The 26,697-nt window shown below is 35.2% G+C and overlaps 1 protein-coding gene across 2 annotated transcripts; it reads left to right on the forward strand.

Moving 5' to 3' along the window:
- Positions 1–4,397: 4,397 nt before the first annotated feature.
- LOC136805766 (cilia- and flagella-associated protein 337-like) lies at positions 4,398–26,697 on the forward strand. 2 transcript variants are annotated; one of them, XM_067062315.1, is made up of 35 exons: positions 4,398–4,665; positions 10,970–11,317; positions 12,157–12,210; positions 12,380–12,463; positions 12,632–12,766; positions 13,002–13,103; positions 13,216–13,269; positions 14,118–14,200; positions 14,447–14,539; positions 14,790–14,835; positions 14,983–15,029; positions 15,926–15,979; positions 17,413–17,445; positions 17,841–17,871; positions 18,133–18,202; positions 18,542–18,727; positions 18,822–18,864; positions 19,210–19,315; positions 19,499–19,574; positions 20,043–20,118; positions 20,354–20,560; positions 20,742–20,821; positions 20,911–20,965; positions 21,083–21,191; positions 21,428–21,508; positions 23,167–23,251; positions 23,460–23,552; positions 23,643–23,701; positions 23,807–23,879; positions 24,129–24,194; positions 24,308–24,347; positions 24,687–24,927; positions 25,308–25,342; positions 25,556–25,621; positions 25,995–26,697. In XM_067062315.1, the coding sequence occupies exons 2-35, from the start codon at positions 10,976–10,978 to the stop codon at positions 26,131–26,133; spliced, it is 3,144 nt and encodes a 1,047-aa protein (XP_066918416.1). In that variant the 5' UTR covers positions 4,398–4,665; positions 10,970–10,975; the 3' UTR covers positions 26,134–26,697. The 2 variants fall into 2 exon arrangements, with proteins under 2 accessions (XP_066918416.1, XP_066918417.1); XM_067062316.1 differs by lacking the exons at positions 4,398–4,665; positions 10,970–11,317 and adding an exon at positions 11,603–11,685 and having other exon boundaries at positions 25,995–26,696.

A 26,697-nucleotide genomic window follows, 5' to 3' on the forward strand; every position in this document is an offset into this window, starting at 1 on the left:
CACCGTCTGGAAATTTCCTCAAAAGCCGCAAGTGAGTTTCTAGGCAAAACAAAAGTTAAATCATGTACAGATCAAACGCAATAATTCTACGTGTTCATTCAGCCTGTACCACAATGCAAACAGTGACGAGGTGTCCCCCGCCCTAGAGCGGCCCTAAACGATCACTGTTTTTTCGGAATTCTCATACATGGAAAATCTAATTTGATGAAAAATTAGTCAAAACGATGAAAAATACCCCAACAAATCGGTATCGGAATTGCAAGTATTTTTTACGAAATTTCGGAAAGTTTTGCAAAATTATTGGTTTTTCGGAAATTGCAAACCCCGTACGCCCCCTACAGGACTATCGGTTTTGGCATACCAGTGAATGTAAAAATAAATACATTTCTATGTTTGCGAGTTCAAATATTTCGTGTGGGTAAATATTCGCGAATGAGCCAGTTCTTTTTTTCCAGGAGAGTAAATTTTATGAATAAATCTAGGAGAAACTTTCCTCAAAACACCTAGGTTTACCCCTTTATCCAGGGGTCGAGGGGTCGCCTTAAAGACATCTGTTCTTAAAATCCAGGCAGACCCAGGAGCACATTTTAAGGTTGTGCTTCAAAGGATAACTCCAAAATGCTCGCCAAAATGAATGTTACATTATGCATTCCGAGTTAACTAACTCGAAAATTTTAGGTGCACCTTAAAGATCCGAGTTAACTAACTCAACAGTTTAATAAGGTAACCTTAAAAAATTGAGTTAACTTTAACTCGAAGTCGAAGAAAAATTGTAAGGTGCAGTTAAAAAAAATCTGAGTGAGTTATCCTTAAAGTTTTAGTTAAATTATGACGTCACAAAATGTTAACTTGGGTTTTTTTAACTCGGGTTTTTTTTAACTCGGGTTTTCTGGGCCTCACATGTGTAATGCTTTTCAAAAATCACTTGCTTATTATAAATTTCAGAAATTTTCAGAAATGGGTATGTAATCGTTGCGCAACACATACTATATTAGCAATTTGAAAAGACAATGGATTTCTCATACAGCTCCAGGGTCCGGGATCAATTGGTAGTCCCTAACAGGGATAGGCCTTTGATTACCGGTCAAGCCCCTGCTTTTCTCGATCATTCTTCTCTCTTTGATTCCACCTTGGGATCCAGTGAAGGTGAGATCTTAAACCCCAATGGGAGGGTCTCATCAGATAAGATGGAACCTGATCAATCAAAATCAAAACCAACAAAACTTTTAAGATGTTCTAACTTCTTAAAAATCAGTACTTTTAACGTTCGCACACTAAGGGGACCAACACAACTTAATGAACTTGTACTCTCCATGTCTAATAACTCTATAGACATCATTGCTCTTCAAGAACATCGAATATTTCACCCTGACGATGATTTAATTTACGATTCTATTTCTTCCTCCCAGCTTATCACCTCATCTGCGCAACAAAAAACACGGTTAACGCTTCTGTTGGAGGGATTGGCTTTCTTCTTTCATCTACAGCAGCCAGCAACTTAATAAGAATTGAAAAAATTACACCTAGAATCGTGATTGCTGATCATGATTTTCCAGCAACCCAGTTTTAACAGTAGTGTGTGCCTATAGCCCCCACAACAGTGCTCCCGAGGAAGATGTCGAGGAGTTTTATTCGTCACTTAAAAACTTGCTTAGCCATATTCCAAGACATAATTTTCTTTCCATAGCCGGTGATTTTAATGCCAAACTTGCCTACCCTGATGTTCCTTTTTCATTTGACAAGGCTACAAATCGTAACGGTGAATACCTTTTAGATCTTCTACAAGAATTTGACCTTTTTTCCTCAAATAACTCCTTCATGAAATGTGCTAATCATCTCTGGACCTTCAATCTTCCTTTGCTACTGTGAGTACTGATCATCGCATCGTATCTTCTAAGGTCAAACTTAGTCTTCGCTCTTCCAAACCTTCAAAACCTAATCCTTTAAAACAAATAGATTGGAAAAGAGCCTCTACAAACCCTGAAGTCTGTAGCATGTTTGGAATTGAGGTCTTTAACCGTTTCTCTACTCTTTTCAACGAAGAATTGACCAAAGATAACGTTGAGCTAGCGTACTCTTGTCTTAAAGATTCCACAGAAAAAGTTGCCCTAGAGCAACTTCCAAGAAAACAAAAACGAGCTAAATCAGATCCAAAAGAATGTCCCTTAGTCAAGAAAGCAAGAGAAATTCTAACAAAAGCTTCCTCTTTGTATAATGCAGCACCAACGCGGAGGCGCAAGGAGCAACTTAACTCTGCCAAGATTAAACTTGACGAGGCCTACCTAGAGGCTCAAGTTTCTTTTATTGATACTCAGCTGAGGGACATGTCTGAGCAATTTTCCAAAAATTCTCATCGCGATGCTTGGAAAGTAGTACAAAAACTAAGTGGCAAGAACTCAAAACCGTCCATCCAGCTGAAAGGTGGCTCGGATAAAAAACGCTTAGATAATTGGTTACAGCATTTCAAAAATCTTTTAGGTAAAAAACCGGTGTTAGCAACAAATAACTTTCTCCCACGAGAGCAAATCTCTCCCCCTCTAGATATATCTACTTTTTCTTTTTCCATGGAAGAGTTGACAAAGGTCCTTTCCACAACAAAATCATGCAAGGCCCTCGGTCCAGATAACATACCACCTATTATCTGGAAGGACAGAAATTTTCATGATATCCTTCTAAAGCTTTGCAACCTCACGTTTGAAGACAAAGTTTGTACAACACACTGGTTAAAATCGACCATCGTTCCAGTACCAAAAAAGGGAGACCTTAGTCTTGCCACAAACTATCGTGGTATCTCTCTTCTCCCAATCGCAGCAAAAATCTATAATAAGCTTCTTCTAAATAGAATACGGCTTTATGTTGAACCCATTCTTCGTAAAAATCAAAACGGTTTTCGAAGTGGTCGTTCTACTTTAAGCCAAGTTCTTGCTCTTCGACGAATCTTAGAGGAAGCTAGAAACTTCAATCTTGAAGCAATTTTGATTTTTGTTGATTTCAAGAAAGCCTTTGATTCGGTTGATCGCGACTTAATGTTTGATATTCTCTCTCTTTACGGCATCCCTCAAAAGATCATTGATGCCATAAAACTTCTGTACACTAATACAAAATCTTCAGTACAAACACCTGATGGTGAGACTTCAACTTTTTCTATTTTAGCTGGTATTCTCCAGGGTGATACCCTTGCACCATTTCTCTTTATTCTAGTTGTCGATTACCTTATGCGCGTTTCTGTTGATAAAATATCTAGCTGCGGTTTTCTTCTTCAACGTAGGCTTGGTCCACGTAATCCTGCCGTTCATTTAACAGATACAGACTTTGCTGACGACATAGCACTTATCAGCTCTACCCTAGAGGATGCACAAAATCTTCTAATTGCTCTTGAATCTGCTGCAAACTGTACAGGCCTATACCTCAATGAGTCCAAAACCGAATATTTGACTCTTAATGTTAACGAATTATCAGACAATATTAAAACGATATCTGGTACAAACCTACGAAAGGTAGAAGACTACAAATATCTTCTTACATCTCTTCTTCTGAAAAAGACTTTAAAATTCGCAAAGGTTTAGCTTGGAGTGCATGCAATAAGCTGCATAGTATTTGGTCATCTTCCTTCATCGACTCTAGTCTCAAAGTTAAAATTTTCAAGTCAACTATTGAGCCAATTCTTATGTATGGTTCAGAAACCTGGTCCCTTACCAAAAAGTTTGAAAAGCAACTAGACGGTACCTATACCAGACTTCTGAGAAGGGTTAAAAATCTCTCTTGGCGTGACCATCCAACAAAACGCACCATATACGGTTCCTTGAAACCAATCTCTCTCCTCCTTAAAGCCAAGCGCGTTCAATTTGCTGGTCATTGTTTCCGTGCCTCATCTGAGGTTATTTCCTCCCTATTGCTTTGGAAACCTAAACGTGTGGCTCAGAGATCGAGAAAACTTACTTTTCCTGATGTGGTGAGCAGGGATACAGGCCTTGATCTTAGCGACCTGGGCACTGTTATGCGCAACCGCGACTCCTGGCGCCAGCGAGTGGAATCCATTGTCTCGACTGCGGTCGAGCAATGATGATGATAAATTTCAGAGAAAGCATCGATCGATGGAGAAAGCAAGAAGCTAAGCTGTGGAATTCACAAATCGCGGTAACGTGTGTTTATAAAAATAAGTAAAAAGATAATATAGGTGCGAGTGCGAATCAATAAATTGACAAACAGATACAATCCCGTCCAAAATATCAAAATATATATCAACCCAAAGGTATCATGACGTCAAACTTATTATGACGTCAAATAAATAACTCGGAAAAAAGTCGCAATTCACTTTCACTTTCGTTTTTATTTATTTACTGTCGTCACAGAAACATTCGAATTTTTTCGTGAGTTTCACACGGAGCCATAAGGAGTGATTTTCATACACAAATCACATTGCAAAACATTTTATCATGAACTGAACTGACTGACTGATCATACATCCACATACAGACATACATCACTTTCCCCTAATCTTTTTTACACTTTACCTGATTGTGTACACATACAAAGTAGCTAATATTACAAACGAATATGGTTCGATAAATTTTTAAATCAGACATGCAGTTGGCAGTAGAGCAAGATCAAATAAAGAGAAAAATAAAGACTTTAAACTGACAGACGGAAGAATAATAAAAATATGTAAGTATAGTCTAAGTAGTGTCTCTATTTTTAGTGTTGATGGCTGCTAAATTTTGGTATGGATAAGCAGCTATTTTCTTTGAGCTAATTCTGAGAGAAGTAGAAGTAGATCTTCTATCCTGATTTTTTTACTTTCTCACAAGTCAAGTGTTTCTAAATGTTTTCTAGTATATAAGTATTATTTTTCTGAAATTTGCCCGTACCAGTGGGTGAAATAGGTCTCCGACCCCAGCTCGAACCACCAAATGCGCATGCAAGCAACCTTGGTTTTCAAACCCAACGCCTAACCGCGTGCGCCAACAACAACAAGTCACGTTCTGAAGGTGCATCAGAAAGCTTTCATTCACACAAATACTTATACTAGTCTCGCTGCTGAGGTCGATCAATGTTTCATTTCGTGACACACATCTTAGAACTAACTTTTTTGGTGGAAACTCGCGAATTAGTATACGTAGATTCCAAAATCAAAAAGTTTCCACTATATTATTGTGCAAGTAACGAGTAATTGGCGATTTTTTGCGTTTCCAGGCAAAATTGCAAGGCCTGGAAATTCATGATTTTTCAGGGGTCTTCAAATTAAAAAAAGACCTATATCACATGATAAAGCTCTTCAAACTGAGCAAAAAAGTGTATTACACCAAAGTCCTGCAACTTCTCTAAATCAAAATTTATTGGCCTATTTGTCATAAAAAACTGATGGAACAGGGGGGGGGGGCACGCAGTTACTACAAGACAGTATGACACTTACTACCGTGGTGGTACTGTATTCAGAAGTTATGAAAACAGTTACTACACAGTGTAGTAACTGCTGTTTGGGAGTGGTGCCAAACACTAAAGCTAGCACTTTTGGTGTAGTAAGTGCTTAAATTTTAATTCTTTTTAAAGAACTTTCAAAATTTTTCACAAAAAATGAATTTTTTTGTGAAAAAATTCTTTGCTGAAAAAAATATTTTTGTTATAAATGGACGAAAAAAAATTTGAAATTTTTCTCAGACCCAACTTTGAAATTATCCTTTCCCAAATTATCATTAAAATGTTCTCAACAGCTGTTAACCAAGTAAATTAAAAGAAAATCTAGCACAAAAATGGCTTTAGGTTGAAAAATAATTGCAATTTAGGGTAATTTCGAGGATGTTTTTGATGATATCACTCAAAAACAGGGGTGGTACCTGGAAATCTTTTCTGAAAACAGTTACTATCAAGGTGTAGTAACTGCAAAGGGTGGTGGTCCTGAAAAAAAGTGTTGAAAAAGCACTTACTACACATCATGTCTTGTAGTAACTGCGTGCCCCCCCCCCTGGATGGAAAACAGGGAATTTCCCCACAATCTGCATTAATTTATGCAAAATCTAACACCTTTTTGAGCACAGATAGGCCCATAACTTTTGATCTAGAGAAGTTGGGACTTTGGTGTAATACACTTTTTTGCTCAGTTTGAAGAGCTCTAAATACAATGCCCGTACCAGTGGGTGAAATAGGTCTCCGACCCCAGCTCGAACCACCAAATGCGCATGCAAGCAACCTTGGTTTTCGAACCCAACGCCTAACCGCGTGCACCAACAACAACAAGGTACATCAGAAAGCTTTCATTCACACAAATACTTATACTAGTCTCGCTGCTGAGGTCGATAAATGTTTCATTTCGTGACACACATCTTAGAACTAACTTTTTTGGTGGAAACTCGCGAATTAGTATACGTAGATTCCAAAACCAAAAAGTTTCCACTATATTATTGTGCAAGTAACGAGTAATTGGCGATTTTTTGCGTTTCCAGGCAAAATTGCAAGGCCTGGAAATTCATGATTTTTCGGGGGTCTTCAAATTAAAAAAAGACCTATATCACATGATAGAGCTCTTCAAACTGAGCAAAAAAGTGTATTACACCAAAGTCCTGCAACTTCTCTAAATCAAAATTCATTGGCCTATTTGTCGTAAAAAACTGATGGAAAACAGGGAATTTCCCCACAATCTGCATTAATTTATGCAAAATCAAACACCTTTTTGAGCACAAATAGGCCCATAACTTTTGATCTAGAGAAGTTGGGACTTTGGTGTAATACACTTTTTTGCTCAGTAGAGCTCTATCATGTGATGTAGGTCTTTTTTTAATTTGAAGACCCCCCAAAAATCATGAATTTCCAGGCCTTGCAATTTTGACTGGAAACGCAAAAAATCGCCAATTACTTGTTACTTGCACGATAATATCGTGGAAACTTTTTGATTTTAGAATCTACATAATATACTAATTCGCGAGTTTCCACCAAAAAAAGTTAGTTCTAAGATGTGTGTCAAGAAAATTGTTTTCTAGCCACTTTTTGTTATCTCAGCAGCGGGACTATACAGCGTGTACAGCTATTGAAAGTACTTCGATTTGTGAAACGTCTTTTCGTCACATAGAAAAAAAGAAAATAGCAAAAGAACAAAAAGGAATTACCCATAGCCACCATTTTGCAACCATGCGGAATGGCGATTTTACGGAAATGGGAATCCTCATATCAAATAAAGCATCTGGCATCTGCTGAAAATTTTGTTCTTCCCCATAAATGCAAAAATGAAAAATGAAGAAGCTTTTGTTTTCTGATCGTCTTTTTAATCTGCCATGAAGTGATATAAAATTCCTTAAAGAAAGACACGTTCTCCTACGAAGAGGCTTCAAATAGATAATGTTGTTAAAAAGTATGTCATTTTATCTTAACAATTTCGTAAACCATGGAGCTCTGACTTTTAGTTTTATGACTTGTTCTCACTCATTTGGTTTCCTTTATAAAAAGAAAGTCGTTATTGTGAACTTTGAAAATGCTTAAAATCAAGAACATCCCTGTTTAGAAAACCAACTTTTCTTTTATAGAATATACCTTACAATCTAGTTTTCATATTTATAGAAACTAGATTGCTGATGTGTGGAAAGGAATTTCGGCATGACTGATCCTTTTGTTTTGTTAATAACATGTCACAATAACTTTCACTAATAGCGCGCCCTTTTTAAAATTAGCCGCATGGAAATTGATAGTATTATCATATTAGGAACAGGTTTATTTTTGCCATTATACTATTATAAGTCAAAATGGTAATGTCATTAGCAAAATAAAGATCTATCAGAGAAAGGTCTATGCATTTTTTAAGCAAGAAGTTTTTTTACTCATTGAATATGGCAGGCTGGCCATGCCAACAATTTTTCCTGCTCAACAAAATTTCGACCACTCATTTCTCGTATACCCAGGACTCCTGAAGCGTTTTCAGAATTATAAAAAAGTCAATGTCACTGAACTTTACTAGCTAGCATCAATACCTATTGGACATATCAAATACCTATTTCGTAGTTTACCTATTTCCATGTCTGTGAGCTACTTTGGAAGGTATCTAAAAGTTGGGTTATTTAAAAAAAAATGGTACTCCAATTGGTGCACCAATTGGGGTACTTGTTGGGGTACCACTTTCTGTCCTTAATTTTGTTAAATGACACTTAATTTCATTATAATATGGTGCTACAATCTTTCATCGATTATTTAATAAAGTTACAAAACTTTTGTCACAATTGCCGTTTACCGACACAAAGTGAAAATATACTGCTTTTTAATTAAATCAGCCGCTACCTTGCTTTTCTCCTTTCCTACTTCAAAAATTTACAGACCAGAATAAGTAAGACCAGAATAAATTCAGTAACCAAACCAAACAGTATTCCAATCCAGTAACCAACATCATAATATAGCTTAAAATCAGCAGAATTATAAGGTACTGGCTAGTAACATCTTGTTAATATCTTTTCTTTTTACATGTCAGAATGCTGACAAAAAATGACACTTTCTTGCAAAAATATTTAAAAAATATTGAAATATGATAATCGTAAGTCCTCCAAAAAGATTTATTATACTGAAAGTGATGCTCATAGTACAAAAGGATACAAATTGACAGTCATTTTAGCCTTGGAAAATCTGTAGAAATGCTTTTAGAGCAAGAAAAGCAGTGACATTTTCTTTTGTCATTTTTATCACTAAATTGACACTTTCTACCAGAAATTTTGATGACATCATAAAATACAATAGTTTAAGGTTGCCTTGATTAAGAATTACATATATACTCAATATGATGCAGGAAATACAATTGGATATGAATTGACAGTAGGAAGTAGTCTTTGATTCTCTCAAACACTTGTTTTAAAGCAAACGAGCATAAACACATATTATATTATTTGTATTACATGTTAATAATTATATCACTCTACATTTATTTTTAAAAGCGTATTTTACTCTTTTTCACACGATTTAATTCTGTTCAGTAAATTAAACGGGTACCCCAATGAGTACCCCAATCGGTGCACAAATTGGTGCACCAATTGGGGTACCATGCTTTTTAAAATAACCCCTAAAAGTTACTTAGAAAAGATGAATTGGCTTTAAGCCAATATAAGTATAACCTGGTATAACAGAAGTTATGTTATCTAGATTGTGTTAAAAATTTATGCCTAATGGACAAAATGCACTGTATTTTGTAAAAGAGGCTGCACTCAAGGGGCACTTTTGTCCCTGTTTGTTCTTCAATATATTGAGAAAAATATCTTACCCAATATAGTACATCAAATACCTTTTTTTAAAGGGAAGAAATTTTGATGGGAACTTTATTTGCTTGGCAGATTTGGTCAAAATTCGCCAAATTAAGTTCCCGCCAAATTAAATTCCCGCCAAATTTAAATTGCTCTATTTATTCCCCAAACGTGTGCTATTTCAGGCTTTTAACAGGTTTTTCTTTTTTTAATGGCGTTTTTTGGAAAAAAATATTTTTCATCCGCCAAATTAAATTCTCACCAAATTTAATTTTTCAAGTTAACTGCCAATGAAATTAAGTTCCCTCTGAAAAAACTTCTTCGGCCATCCGCCAAATTAAATTCCAGCCAAAATTTCTTCCTTTAAGGTTTATAGCGTCACCTGTGCAGAGTGTCTTAGCTGGAACCAGCATTCCTAGCGCCATTCTGCTTTAAAGGCGGGGGTACGGAATCAGATATACACTTTCAAACTTCTTGTTTAACGATTTAGTTTCAATAAATTTGGGGTAGTTAATGTTTGTCTTCCCAGCTGCATCAATGAACTTTTAGATAGATTGAGTTAAATTTTTCAAAAGCCTTTAAACACCTGGCAAAAGTAATCATAATTGAGATCTTAATTCCTAAACTCAAATCTTTAAAGATTTTTTCTTTGCCCAGCTGAGGTTAGTTGAGGGGTATATTAACACATATGGTATAACCCTCTCCTATTGAGAAACTTTAAAAGCTTTTCAGTTATATTATTATGGTATTATTCATGAAACTTAAATTTTATTGCTATCTTTGCATACTTTGGCAATTGAAGAACAAATACTTTCACATCTATACTGAAGTTGAGCCCAGTGCTTTAGCATGTTACAGTATACTATCTGAATTTCATATTTTATGTCTGTCACGCTAAAATGGTAGGCCAGCTACGATTTTGAATGGTTTGTCAGGGGGTTGATTTGAGTATGAAAGGGAATTTGTTCTGTCTTCCTACAAAAATCTTGTTATCTTTCGAGAAAGCAGAGCATAATACGTCAACATTTTTATTATTTGTTTAAATTTTCACTACCTTCCGATAAAACTCCGTCCAAAATGAGGTTTGACGTTCAAATCAAAGAAGCCTCTACAGTGACTTTCTAATGAAAATACTTTAAATCGTTGCAAATTTTCAAATTTGAAAAAGGCGTGACACTTTCTAGATTCTACAAAATAGCCACCAAAACATATTTTTTTAGATTCAATACACATGTAAAAAACAGAGGTCTTCTGCGCGAGAAGTTGATATAAACAGTTGTTTTGTAAGTTGTGAGATGTCTATGATTCTTTTGAAATTTAAATATTTATTATTTGTTTTTCTGGCATCCTCAAAATCTACGCATGTGCTTTTTAAATAAAGTAATAGATGCAAAAATGGTCTTTTGTAAAGGGATTTGGGTGCACAAGCTAAACCAGCGTTTGCAAAGACATGAACCTTTTAGTTTTCACTATATAAAGATATGTTTTTACTTTACTGTGTTTTAACACAAACACAATCTTCAGCTAATTCAGTGTACAGTAGATATTTCAATATTCACTTTACAGTGACTGAAGATTGTAAAAGCTTGACACATTGTAATAATTGATGGAATTTTCAATAAATACTGTTTTTAAACTGTTTAGTCCCTTCAATATACTGTTCAACCTTTTCTTTAAATGTCCAGCTTTCCAAATTTTAGATGAGGTGCGAAAAACTGATGTAATTTAATTGTTAATTATGATTTAATATTTTACTTTTCTAGAGAAGCATGTCTACGCCGTTAAAGAAAAGAGTGCGACCCTCCACTGCCTCTGGTCTTATCCAAAGCTCAAGAATTCCTCACATTTTGGATGATATACGACCTAACACGGCTATTGGAGCAAAAGAACCAGTCCTTGGGCTTGAACCTACCTATATTACAGCTGATTTACGTATTGGTCATAAACTTTTGAACAGTAAATACACAGGAAAGCAAGTCCATGGTGGTGTTGATGATAGGAACCTGAAGAGTGAACATGGCAGAAGAAATACTATTGGGCCTGTTGATTTTATTTCCAATGATAAAACACTACGACCCTTCACTGCTCCTATATCTGAAAACTCTGCCAAGGTTTGTTAATTAGATTTATAGTGTATAAATCTTTCTCCTAGAGAAGATTAATAAGGCTTCACAGAACTGTTATTCAAAAAGTTCATATCTAAAGATACATCACAGTCGTACTCTGTGAGCACTGTACACAGTTGATCATTGAAAGTATTTACTATCACTCTTTAGTTGACAACTCCAAAGCAATAAAACCATTTTACTTTCATGCAAAGCCATGGCTTTTTTCCCTTCAAGATTGAAATATAAACTCACTCAAATTAATATTATTAATCACATTCAGTGTAGCTTCATTTTCAAGAAAAACTACACTAAAAAGATCTTTCTGAAGAGAAGTTTCTTTAAAATTCTTCCGAATTATGTTTGGCATAAGGGTTAGTTAGAAAATACAGATTTATACGATCTCTATTTTAAGCATTTTGTTAATATATTCCTCATCAATCTTTAATACAAATCTTCCAATGGAGTGGCTACTGATTCCACCACAAAGTAGAAGATAATTTCGTCCAAAATTGTTATTTTATTGTCAAAGAGAGATTTATATAAAGATTATGAAAATCTAGATTATGAAAATCTTGGAAATGTTTTTTTTTCATTCCAAGTGAGGTGTTCGAAGAGGGAACATGGCTTCCTCGCGTTCAAGGCTAGATCTTGATAAACCCTGGCAGTTAAACTACTACGAGTTTTTCTACAGAGTGGCCAAGAATGTAATCTATTTGTTTTTTGATATCCTAACAAATTCTCACTCTCTAACTTAGGTGTTATTTCTCACATTGTTTTCGTTTCTAATTAATATCTTTTCCCGAAAACAAATTTAACCTTTTTCATCATTTTCTTCCTTCTAGATTGAAGAACGGATCACTTTGGATCATTTGAACAAAATCAAACAAGCTTTTGATGTATGGATACAGATGGATAATTTATTTTTTGAATCATTATGAGCCTTTCATAATCTCGCTTTTTTTAAACGACTTTGCTGTGGCGCTAGCCAAAAATTTAACAAGCTTTTATATTTTAGCTGCCAGTTATAGTTCTTGAAGTCCAATAATTTTTTCTTCTTTATTTCAGGAAGCTGACGCAGACAGCAGTGGAACTTTAGATTTGGAAGAATTCAAAAATGTTTTCAGATATTTTCTTGGCTTGAAAGGAGCCGTAAGTTTGAGATTACTGAAGTACAAATTTTTATAACTTTTAGATATCTTATTAAATAGTTAACCTATCCTGTAAATTTACATTATTTCTTACTTTTTCACCTCAAGTATGATTTCCGTTCCTTGTGCTACGTTATAAGGAATAGCTTCCAGCGATTGAATCTTTTAGAGTGAACACCAGATGACAGCACTGTTCATGAAGATTGATTCTTCATCTGATGGTGAAATCAACTGGAATGAATTTTGCACCTATATGCAACTAGAGTATGCCGAAAAAGAAGAATCTTATTTCAGATCTAAAGAAGTAAGAAATTCTTATCACATCATTGTCTACATACCCTATTCTTAACGACTATCTGAAGGCTTGTTTGAACACCTTTTACTTACTTATGATTCTGCCATTTGCAACTTGTTTCAGAAGTTCTTTGTTTCTCTTCACAAATGCGAAGAGGGAGCTATATTTGTTTCTTCTTTACAACATTTTCTCTCATTCCTTTGTATTCACAGAAATTTTTAATCATTTTTTTTTCTTTCAACAGACAGCATTTTACCTACCAGCAACGATCGTGGCATCACCACATAGAGATACCATTCTCTCTATAACGCACACAAGTGACAACAACTTCCTCTGTGTTAGTCAGGTGAGTGCTGTACTAGTAAAACCAATCAGATGTCCTATATTGAGTAGTGTATGAATGAACTTATTAAAAAATTAAAGATTAACTTAAAATGAACCTTCTTTACCTCTTCTAGGATGGGTACGTTTCATTTTGGTCATCCAGCATGCAGTTCAAGCGTAGTAAACAGGTCTATACTATAATTGAATTGTTTTCATTCAACTATTGTCATCGAAATTTTGAGTAAAATCATAATTGTTTATGTGTAGATAGAACTACTAAGATGCATAGTTCAGACACCTTCCGAAAAATGAAGGAGGGGGGGGGGTCAGAAATTTTCATAAAAGGAGGGGGGGTAGCAAGGAAGGGGGAATAGTTTAGGAAGGGGGTTACATATATATTGTTTCATATTATTTTCAAGGACTGTTATGAAATTTGGTCTTCATGAAAAGAAGTTTTCTGTTAGGGTAGTCTAAGTCAAAAAGAAGAAAGAAGTTTATTATTTCGCTTTCTCTATCTAAAGATATATTTACATATATTTATTAGCTATTTTTGTCCAAAATCCTTGGGGATAGGCATTTTTAAAGTTTGGGGGATGCCAAGAAGGGGGGATACCAAGAATGGGGGAATCATTTAAGAAGGGGGGTCAGACCCCTTTCCGCACTATGAGATGCAAAAAGAATTGCGCTATTTTTTGACCTAATAGTAATACTGTTGTTTAGCGACTGTAGTGCAGGTAGAGCGTTTGGTTATGGTGCGCAAGGTTGTGGTTTCAAATCCCGGCCAGTCATACCAAAAACTTCGTACTTAGTAAAAAAAATGGTAGTTGATGCCTCTCTACTTGACGCTAAGCAATTAAAGAGAAGGATTGAGGATAAGTGGAGCAATCCAGGGAGAAAGAGTGGAGCAATCCAGGGAGAAAGAGTGGAGCAATCTCCTACCTTAGGGAAGATAGTTATTAAGAAAGGAGCCTTCAGTTCGCCTCTGACTGTGGTCGCACATTATTTCTCATATTGTTTTTCTCCTTCTTCGGTTCAGATCGAAAGTGGTGGTCGTAAAAGTAAATGGATCATTGATATGATTCTGATGCCACAGTACAACAAATTCATCACTGCTACTGGGTAAGCCTTCCCAAGACCTTTGAAGTATTCTTCTGCTATATGGTGCCTATTAAACTGGGGGAGGTATAGTATAAATCAAGCGGTTTTGAGCAAAATAAGGGAATTTTATTTTGACAGTTAAAAGTATTAGCAAAGATTAGGGGTTATTTCAAGGGGTTAAAAAATCAACAAACTATGGGCTTTTTTATAAAGTGTATTCGGGATTGTTTACATACATTTCTGTAATCATATTTTTTCTTTCTTTAGTGACCGAGAGATTCAGTTTCACGAGTTGTCGACCTTTGAAGGATATTGTCAAATCAACAGTCTGGAAACCGTCCCTTTAAAACTCGCTTATTGGTAAGAAGAATATGAAAATACCTTTGATTTGTTTTTTTCCATCATTTGATTTTCTGTTATTCTTAGTCGTACAGTTGTCGCTCCAAGAAATTTGAACCAAATTCATTCAAATACTTCGAGTGATTGACGGGTCTTTCTGGCTTTTGAGTGGTCTATTTCTATAAACAGCCGAATTGAAAACTCATTTTTACCACGCTACTTTTTCACGTGGTCGTCATCTCATCAAATAATATTTTCTCATTTCATTTAGTTTAACAGGATCCGATGAATGTATATTGGTTTATGGCGATTCCGAGGTATAAAGTCATCGCTTGCTGTTTTTCTCTTAGAAATTTTCCCCTATTTTTGTCATGATTATTATGAAATTTCTTCAATACCTTTATTCCGCTTCAAAATGCCTGATAATGTGACTGATTAAAATTGAATATCTGTTCTTTCTTCAGGGATGTGTTAGTATTCTGATCATCAAGAACGTTGGTGAAACCTTAAGGTAATTCTTTTTTTCTCTTGAAAACTTTGCTCTCGCCAGCCTGTATGAGAGAAATATAAAAAGGTTGAAGAAATTTATCATCCGAGTGAGGCCAATATTTAGAAGTTCTGCGACCGCAGTCGGAGGTGACCCGAAGCCTCCTCTTACATCAAATTTTCAAAAGATTTATAGTAAATCATATCACATTTGAAGCACTTGCGTCTTACCCGTCTACTTTTTTTGAGTAAATAGGACGATTGTAAAACTTCGACTAAGAGCCTTAAAAGCTAATTTTCTTACCGAAAATTTGTATTGAATTCGGGCTAATCTAATGAGACTTTTTTACAGTTTTTAAAAATTTATTCTTAACCGTTTGTTCATCTTCCTACTTTTGTATATATATCTTGAAGAAATTATTGGTTGTTGCTATAAATTGTTGACTAGTGATATATTAGGCTTAAAAGTTAGGCCAAAAGGACAAACTTAGGCTAGTCTGTAAAATGCACATACCTTACAAAAGCCTCTTGTTTACATGTCAAGTGGTGCGATACAAAATTTAAACAAAAAAGATCTACAAGTAGCAAAAGATAGAGGAGGTTCTTAGTTTTTGAGGCGTCAATATTCGATTACTTAATCAGATATGGTCCAAATTTTATCTACAGAAAGTATCAAAAATCATTGATGAAGGGGGTGATGAGAAAATGGTTAAGATTATAGATTTAAAAGATCTTTGTAAAAACCTTATTGGTCTAGATTCTTGTGTCTGATGGTCTAATCTTGGAAGGAGAGTCAAAGTCGAATAAAAAATATACAAAAGCATGATAGATAAAAAAATGATTATGCTAAATATGTTTCTCTCTAAAATAATTATGAAGGTTGACGTAATACATTTTACATTTTTTGTTTTAACCTTGTAGGTTATGGAAGAAGATGCCCAAAGTGGAGGGGATAGCGAGTATTGGTATTGACAGGTATTTTCAACCCTAATTCTCACATTTTGAGTATTGATAAAAATTGAAGAAGCTTTCGGTAAAAATACCATACTATACTATTAAAATCGCTTACCTTGTCTGAGGGAAAACTAACGTGTCAAAAATATGTAGCTGTAGGTATTAATCTGTTTCTTTAAGCGATTTACAAGCCTAATTCCTCCCCGTAATTTGTTCACATTCAAGACAAAGAAATCCATCTTCACCGAACTTGCAATTCAAACATGTCTTTCCGCATTTTTGAAGCCACCAGTCTGATTTGTAGGGGCTTCTTGAGCAGGAGCTGTATTTTCTTCAAAAATCTTTCGAAAGATCACCGAAACCCGATTTGTAACTTCTCCACTTTCGACGAAAGTTAATGGCCCCATCAACACATCTTTGAACAACTGACCATCCACCACAGAGAAGGGACATTCTGCAATGAATTGGTTGTTACTTTGATGGTTCTTCAGGCTCTTCAATCCCATAGATTCCATCCGTTTTCCAACCTTTCTTGTCGATGTCTTTGCAATCTGTTGCATTCTTCATCAAGGAGATAAATTTGACTTTCGTTTCGAAATTAATTTCACATTCTCTTTTCTCGAAGTAACGAGCTTCCGTTGATAGTTTGATTCTATGTTCAATCGACTGATGCTTTTTAAATGGCATGTGTTTGTCTGCTCAAGAAAACTGCTGATTTGCACTCACAAAGTTCTTTTGACATTTTGTGAAACATTTTGAAGGTGATGGAACATTGATCGAACGAAATAATAAGCAGATATTCAATAGGTAAAAGTTGGTTATTGAGATTTATTAACCCGAGGTGATGTAATATTCAACGAGGCGAAGCCGAGTTGAATATACATCACCGAGGGTTAATAAATCCAATAACCAACGAAAACCTATTGAATATATGTTTTATTATATACCTAAGGCAAAAACAAAACATTAATTATGTTAATAGTCGAACGTTTCACTTAAAACACTCCCATAATCGAACGTTCGAATGTTTTCCTTTTTTAATGATTTTCTCAATTACTTTGAATCATAAAATTTGTTCATGAAATTGACAATAGATTTATTTTAATGAATTTCTTTGATACAACAAGAGCAACAAAAAAAATAAAACTTTGAAAGCAAAATTTGAAAAAAAAATTCTACCGTGGTATAATAGCCATGGTATATCAAGAATTATTCAATGGCTGTTTTTGCCTACAGGTATATAATAATCAAAGTTAACGAAAGTTTTGTTAGCAGAAGAAAGATTAGCTGAAACTTTTGAATAAACACAATTAAAAAAATTAGGTTGTCATGTCGTTATATTTGCCTCATATTTGCCCTTTAGAGTAGAGCGTGATATGCGCAATATGGATGATCTGTTATGAGATAGCCAAATCCGTGACTTGATGTTTTTATTTTCCACGTTTATTTTATAGCGTCATCAATGAAGAAAATGTCAAATACATCAGGTACATACAATTTATCTCAACGATAAGTAAATGTTTTTTTTTTATTAGAACATCTTGATTTGAGCCGAGCCTGCATTTACGAAAGCTCCTTATAAATTCAGATAGTTTCAAGCAAATTAGGGAAATCTCTCTAATCATCAAAGCCTTGGGACGTTCTTAACTTTTTGAGTTTTAAACCTAAAAATTTTCTTATAATATGTTCTTATTTTCGCCATTTTTTGAGCATTTTTGTCCATTTTTCTAAGAAATCGGGTGCTTTAGAGCAAAGCGCATTTAAATGTTATTAACGTTATACATCTGATTTATATTGCGTCTACCATGAAACTTTCAAAGTGACGCGTATTTGAAACATATGTTTTTTACATGAAATGGTGTAATCTTTTTTTTTTCTACAGATGGAAAGTTCATAACGACTGGGTACAAGAGGTATGTATTTTATAGTCTTGCTCTCAATTTCATAACATTACTTTATTTGTTGACTTTTGCTGACGGCTTCGTCAAAATTTCAAAAAGTTTCCAAACAAATCGCAAAAATTGCAATTTAATGGGCGGGGAGGAAATATTCGATCAAACAACATAGCGTATAGCTGTTAGAGAGTGTCAGAGCAGACCAAAAATAAGCAAAAATGGCTAATTTTTCTCGTAAGCAAGAGCTTGTTCCTAATTCTGTTTTTATTTTTATTTTAGATCCGTTATTATCATTCCATACGAAGTGTGATATCATGCTCCACTGATGGCAACCACTCCCTTGTTATCGGTATGTTCTCCATATTTCACTTTCAACTTCAAGGGAAGAATAATTGCAAACCAAACTCTTGGTCCCTTGAGCATTCGCGTGCTGAAAATACTTTTCTATTTCGAATTTCTCTAAACTGAATCGTTCTCTATTTCTCAGTAAAGGAATTAAGTGGCATATCCTTGGGTCTGTAATAAAATCAAACCTTTTTTATCTTCAACATTCTCCATCTAGAACAAATTTTTCGGTACGTTGCAATAGAGAGATTTGAGATAGAGAGATTCTAGCTGGTGGTATTTCTAGTATAGAAACTCCACACTGTTCTATCTTAAGCTTTGGTCTTCCATCTTATCATTTCAGGACAAACGCTTGGTAGCACTCATGTATCTAACCAGAAAGAAATGAAGAAAGGTCTACAGAACACATCTTCACTCAAAGAATTCGGTACCAAGAGAAGACTGCCTGCAGATGAAACTGTTTTTAAGATCTATAAAGGAGTAAAGACGTTCGATTTCAGCAAAACGAAAAATGTTCTTGCCACTGGCGGTAAGTTATATAGTTACGAAAACTTTAATATTATACATTCTGATACAAAAATTTATGCACCTATTACACTTGATTATTTTCATTTCATCATTAGGTATGGACAGATTGATTCGTTTGTGGAACCCTTATGTTCCAACGTAAGTGACTTAGTATCTTTTTCACAAACCAATTATTCCTTCCCTTCTTCTTGTATCTTAAGGGGGTCAAATATTTAAAATCCCAAAATTGGTTAAAACCCGTAGGACATTGAAAGAAATCGGGAAAAAGAGATTCGCGAAATTTTGTCCGTATGAAAATTTTAGATCCTCGATTCGTGAAAAAGATCCACAAAATTAATCTACTTAAAGGTATAATATCTTCTTTCACTACCAGAAACCTTCAAATCAACAGCCATTGTAGATGGAATATTATTCAATTCTTCCTACAATCGACATTTCAGTTTCCTCCTCCAAATAATATTACGTAATATTCCATTTCTTTAGGAAACCAGTTGGTATACTTCGAGGTCACGTGACACCTATCATTCATTTGTTCATGGTGGAAGATGACAACCGCCTGTTCAGCGTTTCCAATGATATTATGGTCAAGGTAGAACTCTTTTATTCTCATATTTCTTTGCTAATGAAGACTTTCATAGGAGGAGAAGATGAAAGTTTCAGTAGAGAGCACTAACTTTGTGAGGTATTTCCGAAAGTGTCCAAAAAGCATGGTTGTGGTTTAACCTTATTGTTTAATGTGGGAATATCCATAATTAACTTTTCTTGTTGCCAGGTTTGGGATATCCATGATCAGACATGTTTGCTAACAGTTCGTCCAAAGTCACACCTCATCAAAGGAGAACTCTCAGGTATATTTCCCTTCGTTTTTGCCTGGCTGTCTAGTGGAAGATCTTATAATAAATTAATGTTCCCAGTCACGTTATTAGAAATTGAATTTAGGTATCTCATTTTTCCAACCGGAACCGTTTCTCAATTTATTTATTGATATTCTTCACTGGCCCTATCATATCTAGGAGTTATAAGTCCGTTTTGGATCACTAACGAGTCAAGAGCAAATTAATGTTCCGAATTACATTCTGATATCATTCATATCCTATCGTTTTCCACAAAAGGGGAAAATTAACTTGAAATCAGAGATATTTCAGAAGTAGAGGAAGATCTTTTGCATTGAGTTTCAAAATGACGTTATTGTAATTTTGGTTAGACATAAAAGCACCTTAAAAATTTCTCCATAAAGAAATTTTAGGTTTTCTTGTGTCTCGAATGCCGTAACAGAAAGAGTTTGTTTTTCAATTTTTTCTTTTATTAATCTCCAGCTATTCACTACAATCCCATATCACGTGGTTTGGCGTTCGCCACAGATCATGTCGCCCTCCTTCGCTTGAAAAACAAGTAAGTATCTTGCTATTTTTCGCACACACCCCTGTCTCAGTTAACTCACTGACACTTGCTAGCCAGTGGGTATAAAATAAAAAGGTACAAGTGGACCTCCGTATCCCTTCATCTCCTATTTTGTAAGTAGGAACTTTCGCCTTTAAGAACTTGACTACATTGGTCTTCTTCCGTGCGAGAATTGTTTTTGGGTGCGTTCTTCTTCTTGTGAACGATTTCTGCTTTTTTTTCACAGGCCATTAGCGATGCAGATGACGACCACACACAAAGAAGCGGTCACGTGTTCTTGTTACAATACGTCATTCAACCATGTGGTGACGTCATCAGAAGGTTCGGTCATCAAAGTTTGGGACATCGAGAACGGAGATCAAGTGTTCGAGTATTCGGACGTGCACGACCAAACATCGGTCACTGATATGTGCTTTGATTCCACTCAACGAAGGTCAGTAATTGTTTGGAATATGAAAAGATTCTCTTCACTTCTACTGTGCCTCTACATGCAAATACAAAATGCTAATTTTGTGCCTGAGCCTGATTCGTCTGACGTAAGATTCAAAGGAGCAAATTTGAAAATCTTTATTTTAGGAACAACTTCTTTTAATACTCCTTTCGTAAATTTTTAGGCTGGTTACTTGTGGACAAGATGGGAAGATCAAAATATGGAATTATAACAACGGACATTGTCTCAGTACTCTGCACCCAGGTTTGAGTCCAAACGTTTTTACTTTCATCAGTGACTGGTGTTACAAACTGGTATTTAGACTGGTATATTAAATGTTATTTCTATTTTAGAAGACGAACTATCGGAAGTGTCCTGTCTGGTTTATTTTACCATCAATAAAAATAGGTAGGGTAAAGTTTTCGTTTGCATTGGTTTTTTGTTACATACCTTTTATGTTATAGTTTGGTTTCTCTTGTTGTTTGGTTACTCTCTCATCATATTCCCATCTTATTTCTTTTTTAGATACATCGTAGCTGCAGGGTGGGATCGACGTATCAACATATATTCTGATAGCAGCCAATCATTGCATCATGTGAAATCTCCTTACATCAAATGGCCCGATGATACACCGGTATACTTTTTTTTGGCTCACACACCCTCTGTCTATTTCTATCTTGCAAATGATTGAAACAGAAAGAAAATTTTACTCGGTTAACGATTTTATTTGACTTTGATACTCAACGGACTTGAGTTGTAGCAATCTCCACATTTTTAACTGCAATGCGTTATCGAAGAATGGCTATCCTTAGCGATAATTAGCAACAACAATTACTTTTAACAATTACTTTCACTTTGTTCTATTGTTAGATTTTGGCACACCAAGAAGACATCTTAAGCATTGCATATCTTGACCCACATTTTCTCGCAACCTCAAGTTATGATGGACAGGTATATACTAATTTCTTTTTGGACCTACCTGGAGGTCCTATAAATTAACCTTTGTCCGTCCGTCCGTCCGTCCGTTCGTTCGTCCGTCCGTCTGTTACCAGCTTTTCTCAAGATTGGCTCATTAGTTTTTTCTGATTTTTGGCACAATGATGCAAAATGGTAATGCCCAAAATGTGACGGAGCCCGGCCGAAAATGCCGGAAATATGCCGGAAAAACCGGTTTTTTGGCATTTTCTCGAGATTTCATCATTAGTTTTTTCAGATTTTTTGCACAAAGATGCGTATTAGCAATGCCCAAAACATGGCTGAGTCCGATTTTTGAGAAAAATTTTTTTCCGGTCGAAAATGCCGGAAATATGCCGGAAATCGCCGTTTTTGCAGATTTTCATTGTACTTTTTCCTTATATTTCGTTGTTTTTTCACACAAAAACATTATTAATAGCAATGTCCACGATCAAGCATGGTTCAATTGTCGATAAAACTGATTTTTGAAGCCGGAACTATCTAAAAATCGCCGGAACAGCCGATTTTCGCCGGAAAAACGGTATTTCTTGAATTTCTCAAGCTGTACTTTATATTTTTTAATGAATTTTTGCACACTGATGTAAAATGACAATACCTAAAAAGTGACGCAGCCTGATTTTCGATAAACATTTTTTTCCGGCCGAAAATGCCGGAAATATGCTGGAAAAACTGTTTTTTTGGCATTTTCTCGAGATTTTATCATTAGTTTTTTCTGATTTTTTGCTCAAAGATGCGTATTAATATTGCCCAAAACATGGCTGAGTCCGATTTTTGAGAAAAATTTTTTTCCGGCCGAAAATGCTGGAAATATGCCGGAAATCGCCGTTTTTCTGGATTTCCATTGGACTTTTTCCTTATAATTGGTTGTTTTTTCATTCAAAAACATTATTAATTGCAATGCCCACCATCAAGCATGTTTCAATTTTCAATAAAATTGATTTTTGAAGCCGGAACTATTTAAAAATCACCGGAACAACCTATTTTTGACGGAAAGACAGTATTTCTTGAATTTCTCGAGCTGTACTCTATGTTTTTTTATGAAATTTTGCACACTGATGCAATATGAAAATACCTAAAATGTGACGGAGCCTGATTTTCGAAAAACATTTTTTCCGGCCGAAAATGCTGGAAATATGCCGGAAAAAACGGTTTTTTTACATTTTCTCGAATTTTCACCTTTATTGTTTTCTGATTTTTTTGCAGAAAGATTCGTATTCGCAATGCTCAAATTATGGCTGAGTTCGATTTTTTTTTCCGGTTGAAAATGCCGGAAATCGCTGTTTTTGCAGATTTTCAGTAGATTTTTTTCATTGTATTTTTATGTTTTTCACACAAAAACATTATTGATAACAATGCTCACCATCTATTTATTTTTTCCCTACAACCCTTCCCTCTCCCCCCATCAACAATCAACGATGAATTTATTGCGTTATGCATTTTCGCTAAACGCTATATTTTCTGACTGATTTTTTTCTCCTCGCATTGCTATCTAACTTTTATCATCAGGTAGGTCCATTCAGCATCTAGCTTGTTTACTGTACCTTATTCAAATACCTATCTCGTGCTTCATTACAGAGGCTTACCTAGTAAGTGTGGCACAGTTTGGAAATGACTATTGCATTTCTTTTTTATAGATCTTAGTATGGAACGTCACTTCAGGTCGAATCTTCACCAAACCAAAATCTGATCTTCTGAATGACGTCACTGATGCTGAACTCCGTAAGTGTAAAATAGATATACATACAGAAAATTAGAAAAAATACAAGCTCGCATCTATATTGTATACTTACTGTTGAATTTAAGGCAATTAGAAAAGTTTTCTGTTGTTGATATCAAAAAAAAATCGTCGAATAGATGAAATTAAATTTTCTGCTGTCATAACATCCACCATTGTGATCACTCCATTGCATATTCCTTCTTTTCTTAGTATCAGGAGATTTATCCATCAGTAAGATCATCTTTTTGCAAACACGCAGTGAGAAAAGAGAAGCAGCTTCGCTCGTTGCCAACGGACCAAAAGGTAAGGCTCTATTTACATCGGTAAACTTTTCCCACGCAGAACTCGACATCGCTGTTGTTACTCATTCACTTTTCTTCATTTTTCTTTCAGGTTTTGTTCATTTTTGGAATTTGTACGATTCAAAACTTCCATATGCAAAATTTGAAAATGTGAGTATTTTATTCGTTATGAAATCTTTTGAAAGGGCATATTCCTATAAGGAAGGGGTGTGTCCCTTAACTATGTTATTTTCTATGATTTTCTTCTCTTTCCAGAAAAACGGTCACCAAGTGTCGTTCATGGTTTCCAATGCAGATAACAGTCAATTCATCACCACTGATGTCAAAGGTATTTCTTGATGATCGAACCCCTAAGATGAAATCCTTAGTATTTTAAAGAAAGTTAAATTGTCGCCAATCGATAATACATTTTCAGTAAAACCAACCTAAGTAAAAATTTTTTTGCGATAACGACCAATACTTTTCTTTTCTCCTAATGATTTTAAAGATTAAATCAAGGGTCGAAGAACAGTGTTCGCAAACAATGTGCATTACTTATTCCACATCTATGCAGTGAGACATTTTTTCTCTTTTGCAGGGTTTGTGACGGTATGGTGTGTTGAGAAATACTGCATGAATGGGCCAGAAAAGAAACCACCTCGAGGTATGTGCACCTCGTTGAATACTTAGCCTTCTTCAAGATTTTATTCTGTTGAAATTCCTTTTAGGTTAAGGAGATCGGATTTTTCTAACATTGACTTTTTTCTTCTCTTTCAGCGTTAAGATCTTGGAGAGCGCACATACAACCTATCACATGGTATGTCTTACTTGTAATGTCAAGTTGAGGGTTTCAAAGTTTTGAAAGAAAGTGTAATCGCTTAGTGCACTTCCTTGTGTGATTTATGCTTCACTTAAAGTTTTCTTAGCTCTAGTTTAGACGGCCGACCTTCTGCCCTGCATATTCTAATTGTTAGAGTAGGCAAAAAATGGGCAGAAAGTTGACAATTAAAGTCTTTGCTTGAAATGGATTGAAAGAAGTCGTTGCATTGACGTCAAAATAATGCAATGCATTAACTTTTAGACAGCCAATTTTCTGCTCACTTTTCTTCACAATTGGAATGGGCGTCTAAACTAGAGTACTCCTGTTTCTCAATAGTGCATCTTTAGTAGAAAGTAAAAACTGCATGATGACGTCATCAACAGATGGGACAGTCAGGGTATGGTCATTAGAAGGACATTTTGTGGGAACGTTCGGTCAACCTTTGAAATGGAATATTTACGATTGTTCATCCTTCCAACATCCGATGGCACCATATGACGTGTTGATGGATCCAGGTAGCATCCCTAACCATCCAGTGTTGATGAAGGATGACGAGGATGATATGGACCCCAATGAAGTGAGTCCTCGCTCTCTCTCTCTTTAGTTTTTGGGGTTCTGTATCTCAATTTGGAGAAACCTGGATCTATCTCTATAAGGGTTGAGACGTGTACTTGATACGCTAAAGTTCCAAAAAAGAATTCTCACCTTAAAAAAGGTTGTGTTAATTAAATGAATCATGGTGGAGTATATATTGCTTAAAGTTAATAATTTACTTTTAATGTGCTCTAATTTTTGTTTTGCATTTCGTTTTCAATCAATATTCTTATTGTCAAAAATTTTCACCGTTAAATTCAGATAAATATATAGTATAAGCAGTTCATTTTCCTATTCTTTCCGCTGCAATAAGAATACCCGAAAAAATCCGAAACATAATTTGTTTTCTTAAATTATTTATAGATAACATCAAGTATGCAAGAACTCCGTGTTCGAAAGTAAGTATCAGCAGTTCATGTGTGCAATTCACTCCCAGGCTTCTCTTTCTGAAAATTCAAAAAAATACACAAGAATGTATGTCAATAAATGTCAATGCCCTTATCCTCCTTTACATATGATTAATTTATCATCCCACCCTGTTTTGGCATCGCTCGAAAGCACAAGTCAACCTAAATGCTCGCTGATGATCTTTCTTTTGTTTTCTTCTTTAGGATGAATGACGTGGACATCAAACAAATGCTTGACTCACATGTCTGTTCCAACAGCTCTGGTAAAAGGTAGATAGCCATTGTCTATAGTCTTGAATACGTCTGTCGTCAGTTAAATCAGTGAAAATGGTCAAATCAGTGATACCTTTTCTGTGTCGTTTTTGTTTGGGGAAGAACTCTTTTATTCAGACCAGGAACGAATTTGTTGTTACCTGGGTTACCTAAGTAATGATAATAGCGAGTTTATGTATCTGTGTTTTTCTGCGCCGGATACGGTTAGCTTCTGATTTATCTTGATCCTGAATGACTGAGGACGATAGATAATCAGCACTTTTACCTTTTCAATTTTGCGGGTCAAAACTGCGAGTTATTCCAAATCGCGGCAGTCATTTCGCTGTCCTCAAAAGTGCAAATACATAAACCTCTCTAATGAATTTTTTAGATTGCGACATGCTCGCCTGCGAGGTGAAATGAAGGACGAGACGTTCGGAGAGATTCCCCTTTGGAGTGACCGTTCAGCTTACAAATCACTAAGGTGCTATGACTTGGATGAAGTACCTCCACCCTCTAATGATAATTGACCCCGTTTTGGAGGGCGAATCCTTTGTAAATAAACCTATTTATTCTCAGAATTATACATCTATCATCAAAATTTGAAATTAATGGAACATAATAATATTTTTGGACACTTTTTTATTTGATATTAGACATCAGACTTTTGTCACATTTTTTTCACACTCATTGTTTACACTTTTTCTAAATAACCTGACTGGATGCTTTTGTTTTGGAGTAAAATCTTCAGGTTTTTGAGAGATGTTGGTTCATCCCTAATTCAAATTAGCTGATCATTGAAAAACTTAACTAAGATCATCGTCAAAATGCATTAGCATATTTTTGGGTATTTTGTCGGGATGGGTTTATTTGCTTCTCACTCTTATTGAAAGAGAGCCTAAAGTCTAATGAAAAGCAATACAGCAAATAAGATACTTTTTAAAATCGTGTTTTTGAAAGTGATTTATGTGAGAAATTCTTGGGTAATTTTACACTTGATTTTTATCCAGTTTATATTTTTTGGATTTTTATTTTGTCATACAGATGATGGGAGTGATTTTTATACTTAAAATAATTTATTGTTTTTTACTAGA

The sequence above is a fragment of the Clytia hemisphaerica genome, unplaced genomic scaffold (assembly GCF_902728285.1).
Source record: "Clytia hemisphaerica strain Z4C2 unplaced genomic scaffold, Clytia hemisphaerica genome assembly, whole genome shotgun sequence".
NCBI classification, from domain to species: domain Eukaryota; kingdom Metazoa; phylum Cnidaria; class Hydrozoa; order Leptothecata; family Clytiidae; genus Clytia; species Clytia hemisphaerica.

Coding starts and splice junctions, on each gene's coding strand:
- LOC136805766 (XM_067062315.1), top strand. CDS start 10,976: ATGTCTACGCCGTTAAAGAAAAGAGTGCGACCCTCCACTGCCTCTGGT. Junction 15,030..15,925: donor AACGTTGGTGAAACCTTAAG/GTAATTCTTTTT, acceptor TTAACCTTGTAG/GTTATGGAAGAAGATGCCCA. Junction 25,343..25,555: donor CAAGAACTCCGTGTTCGAAA/GTAAGTATCAGC, acceptor TTTCTTCTTTAG/GATGAATGACGTGGACATCA.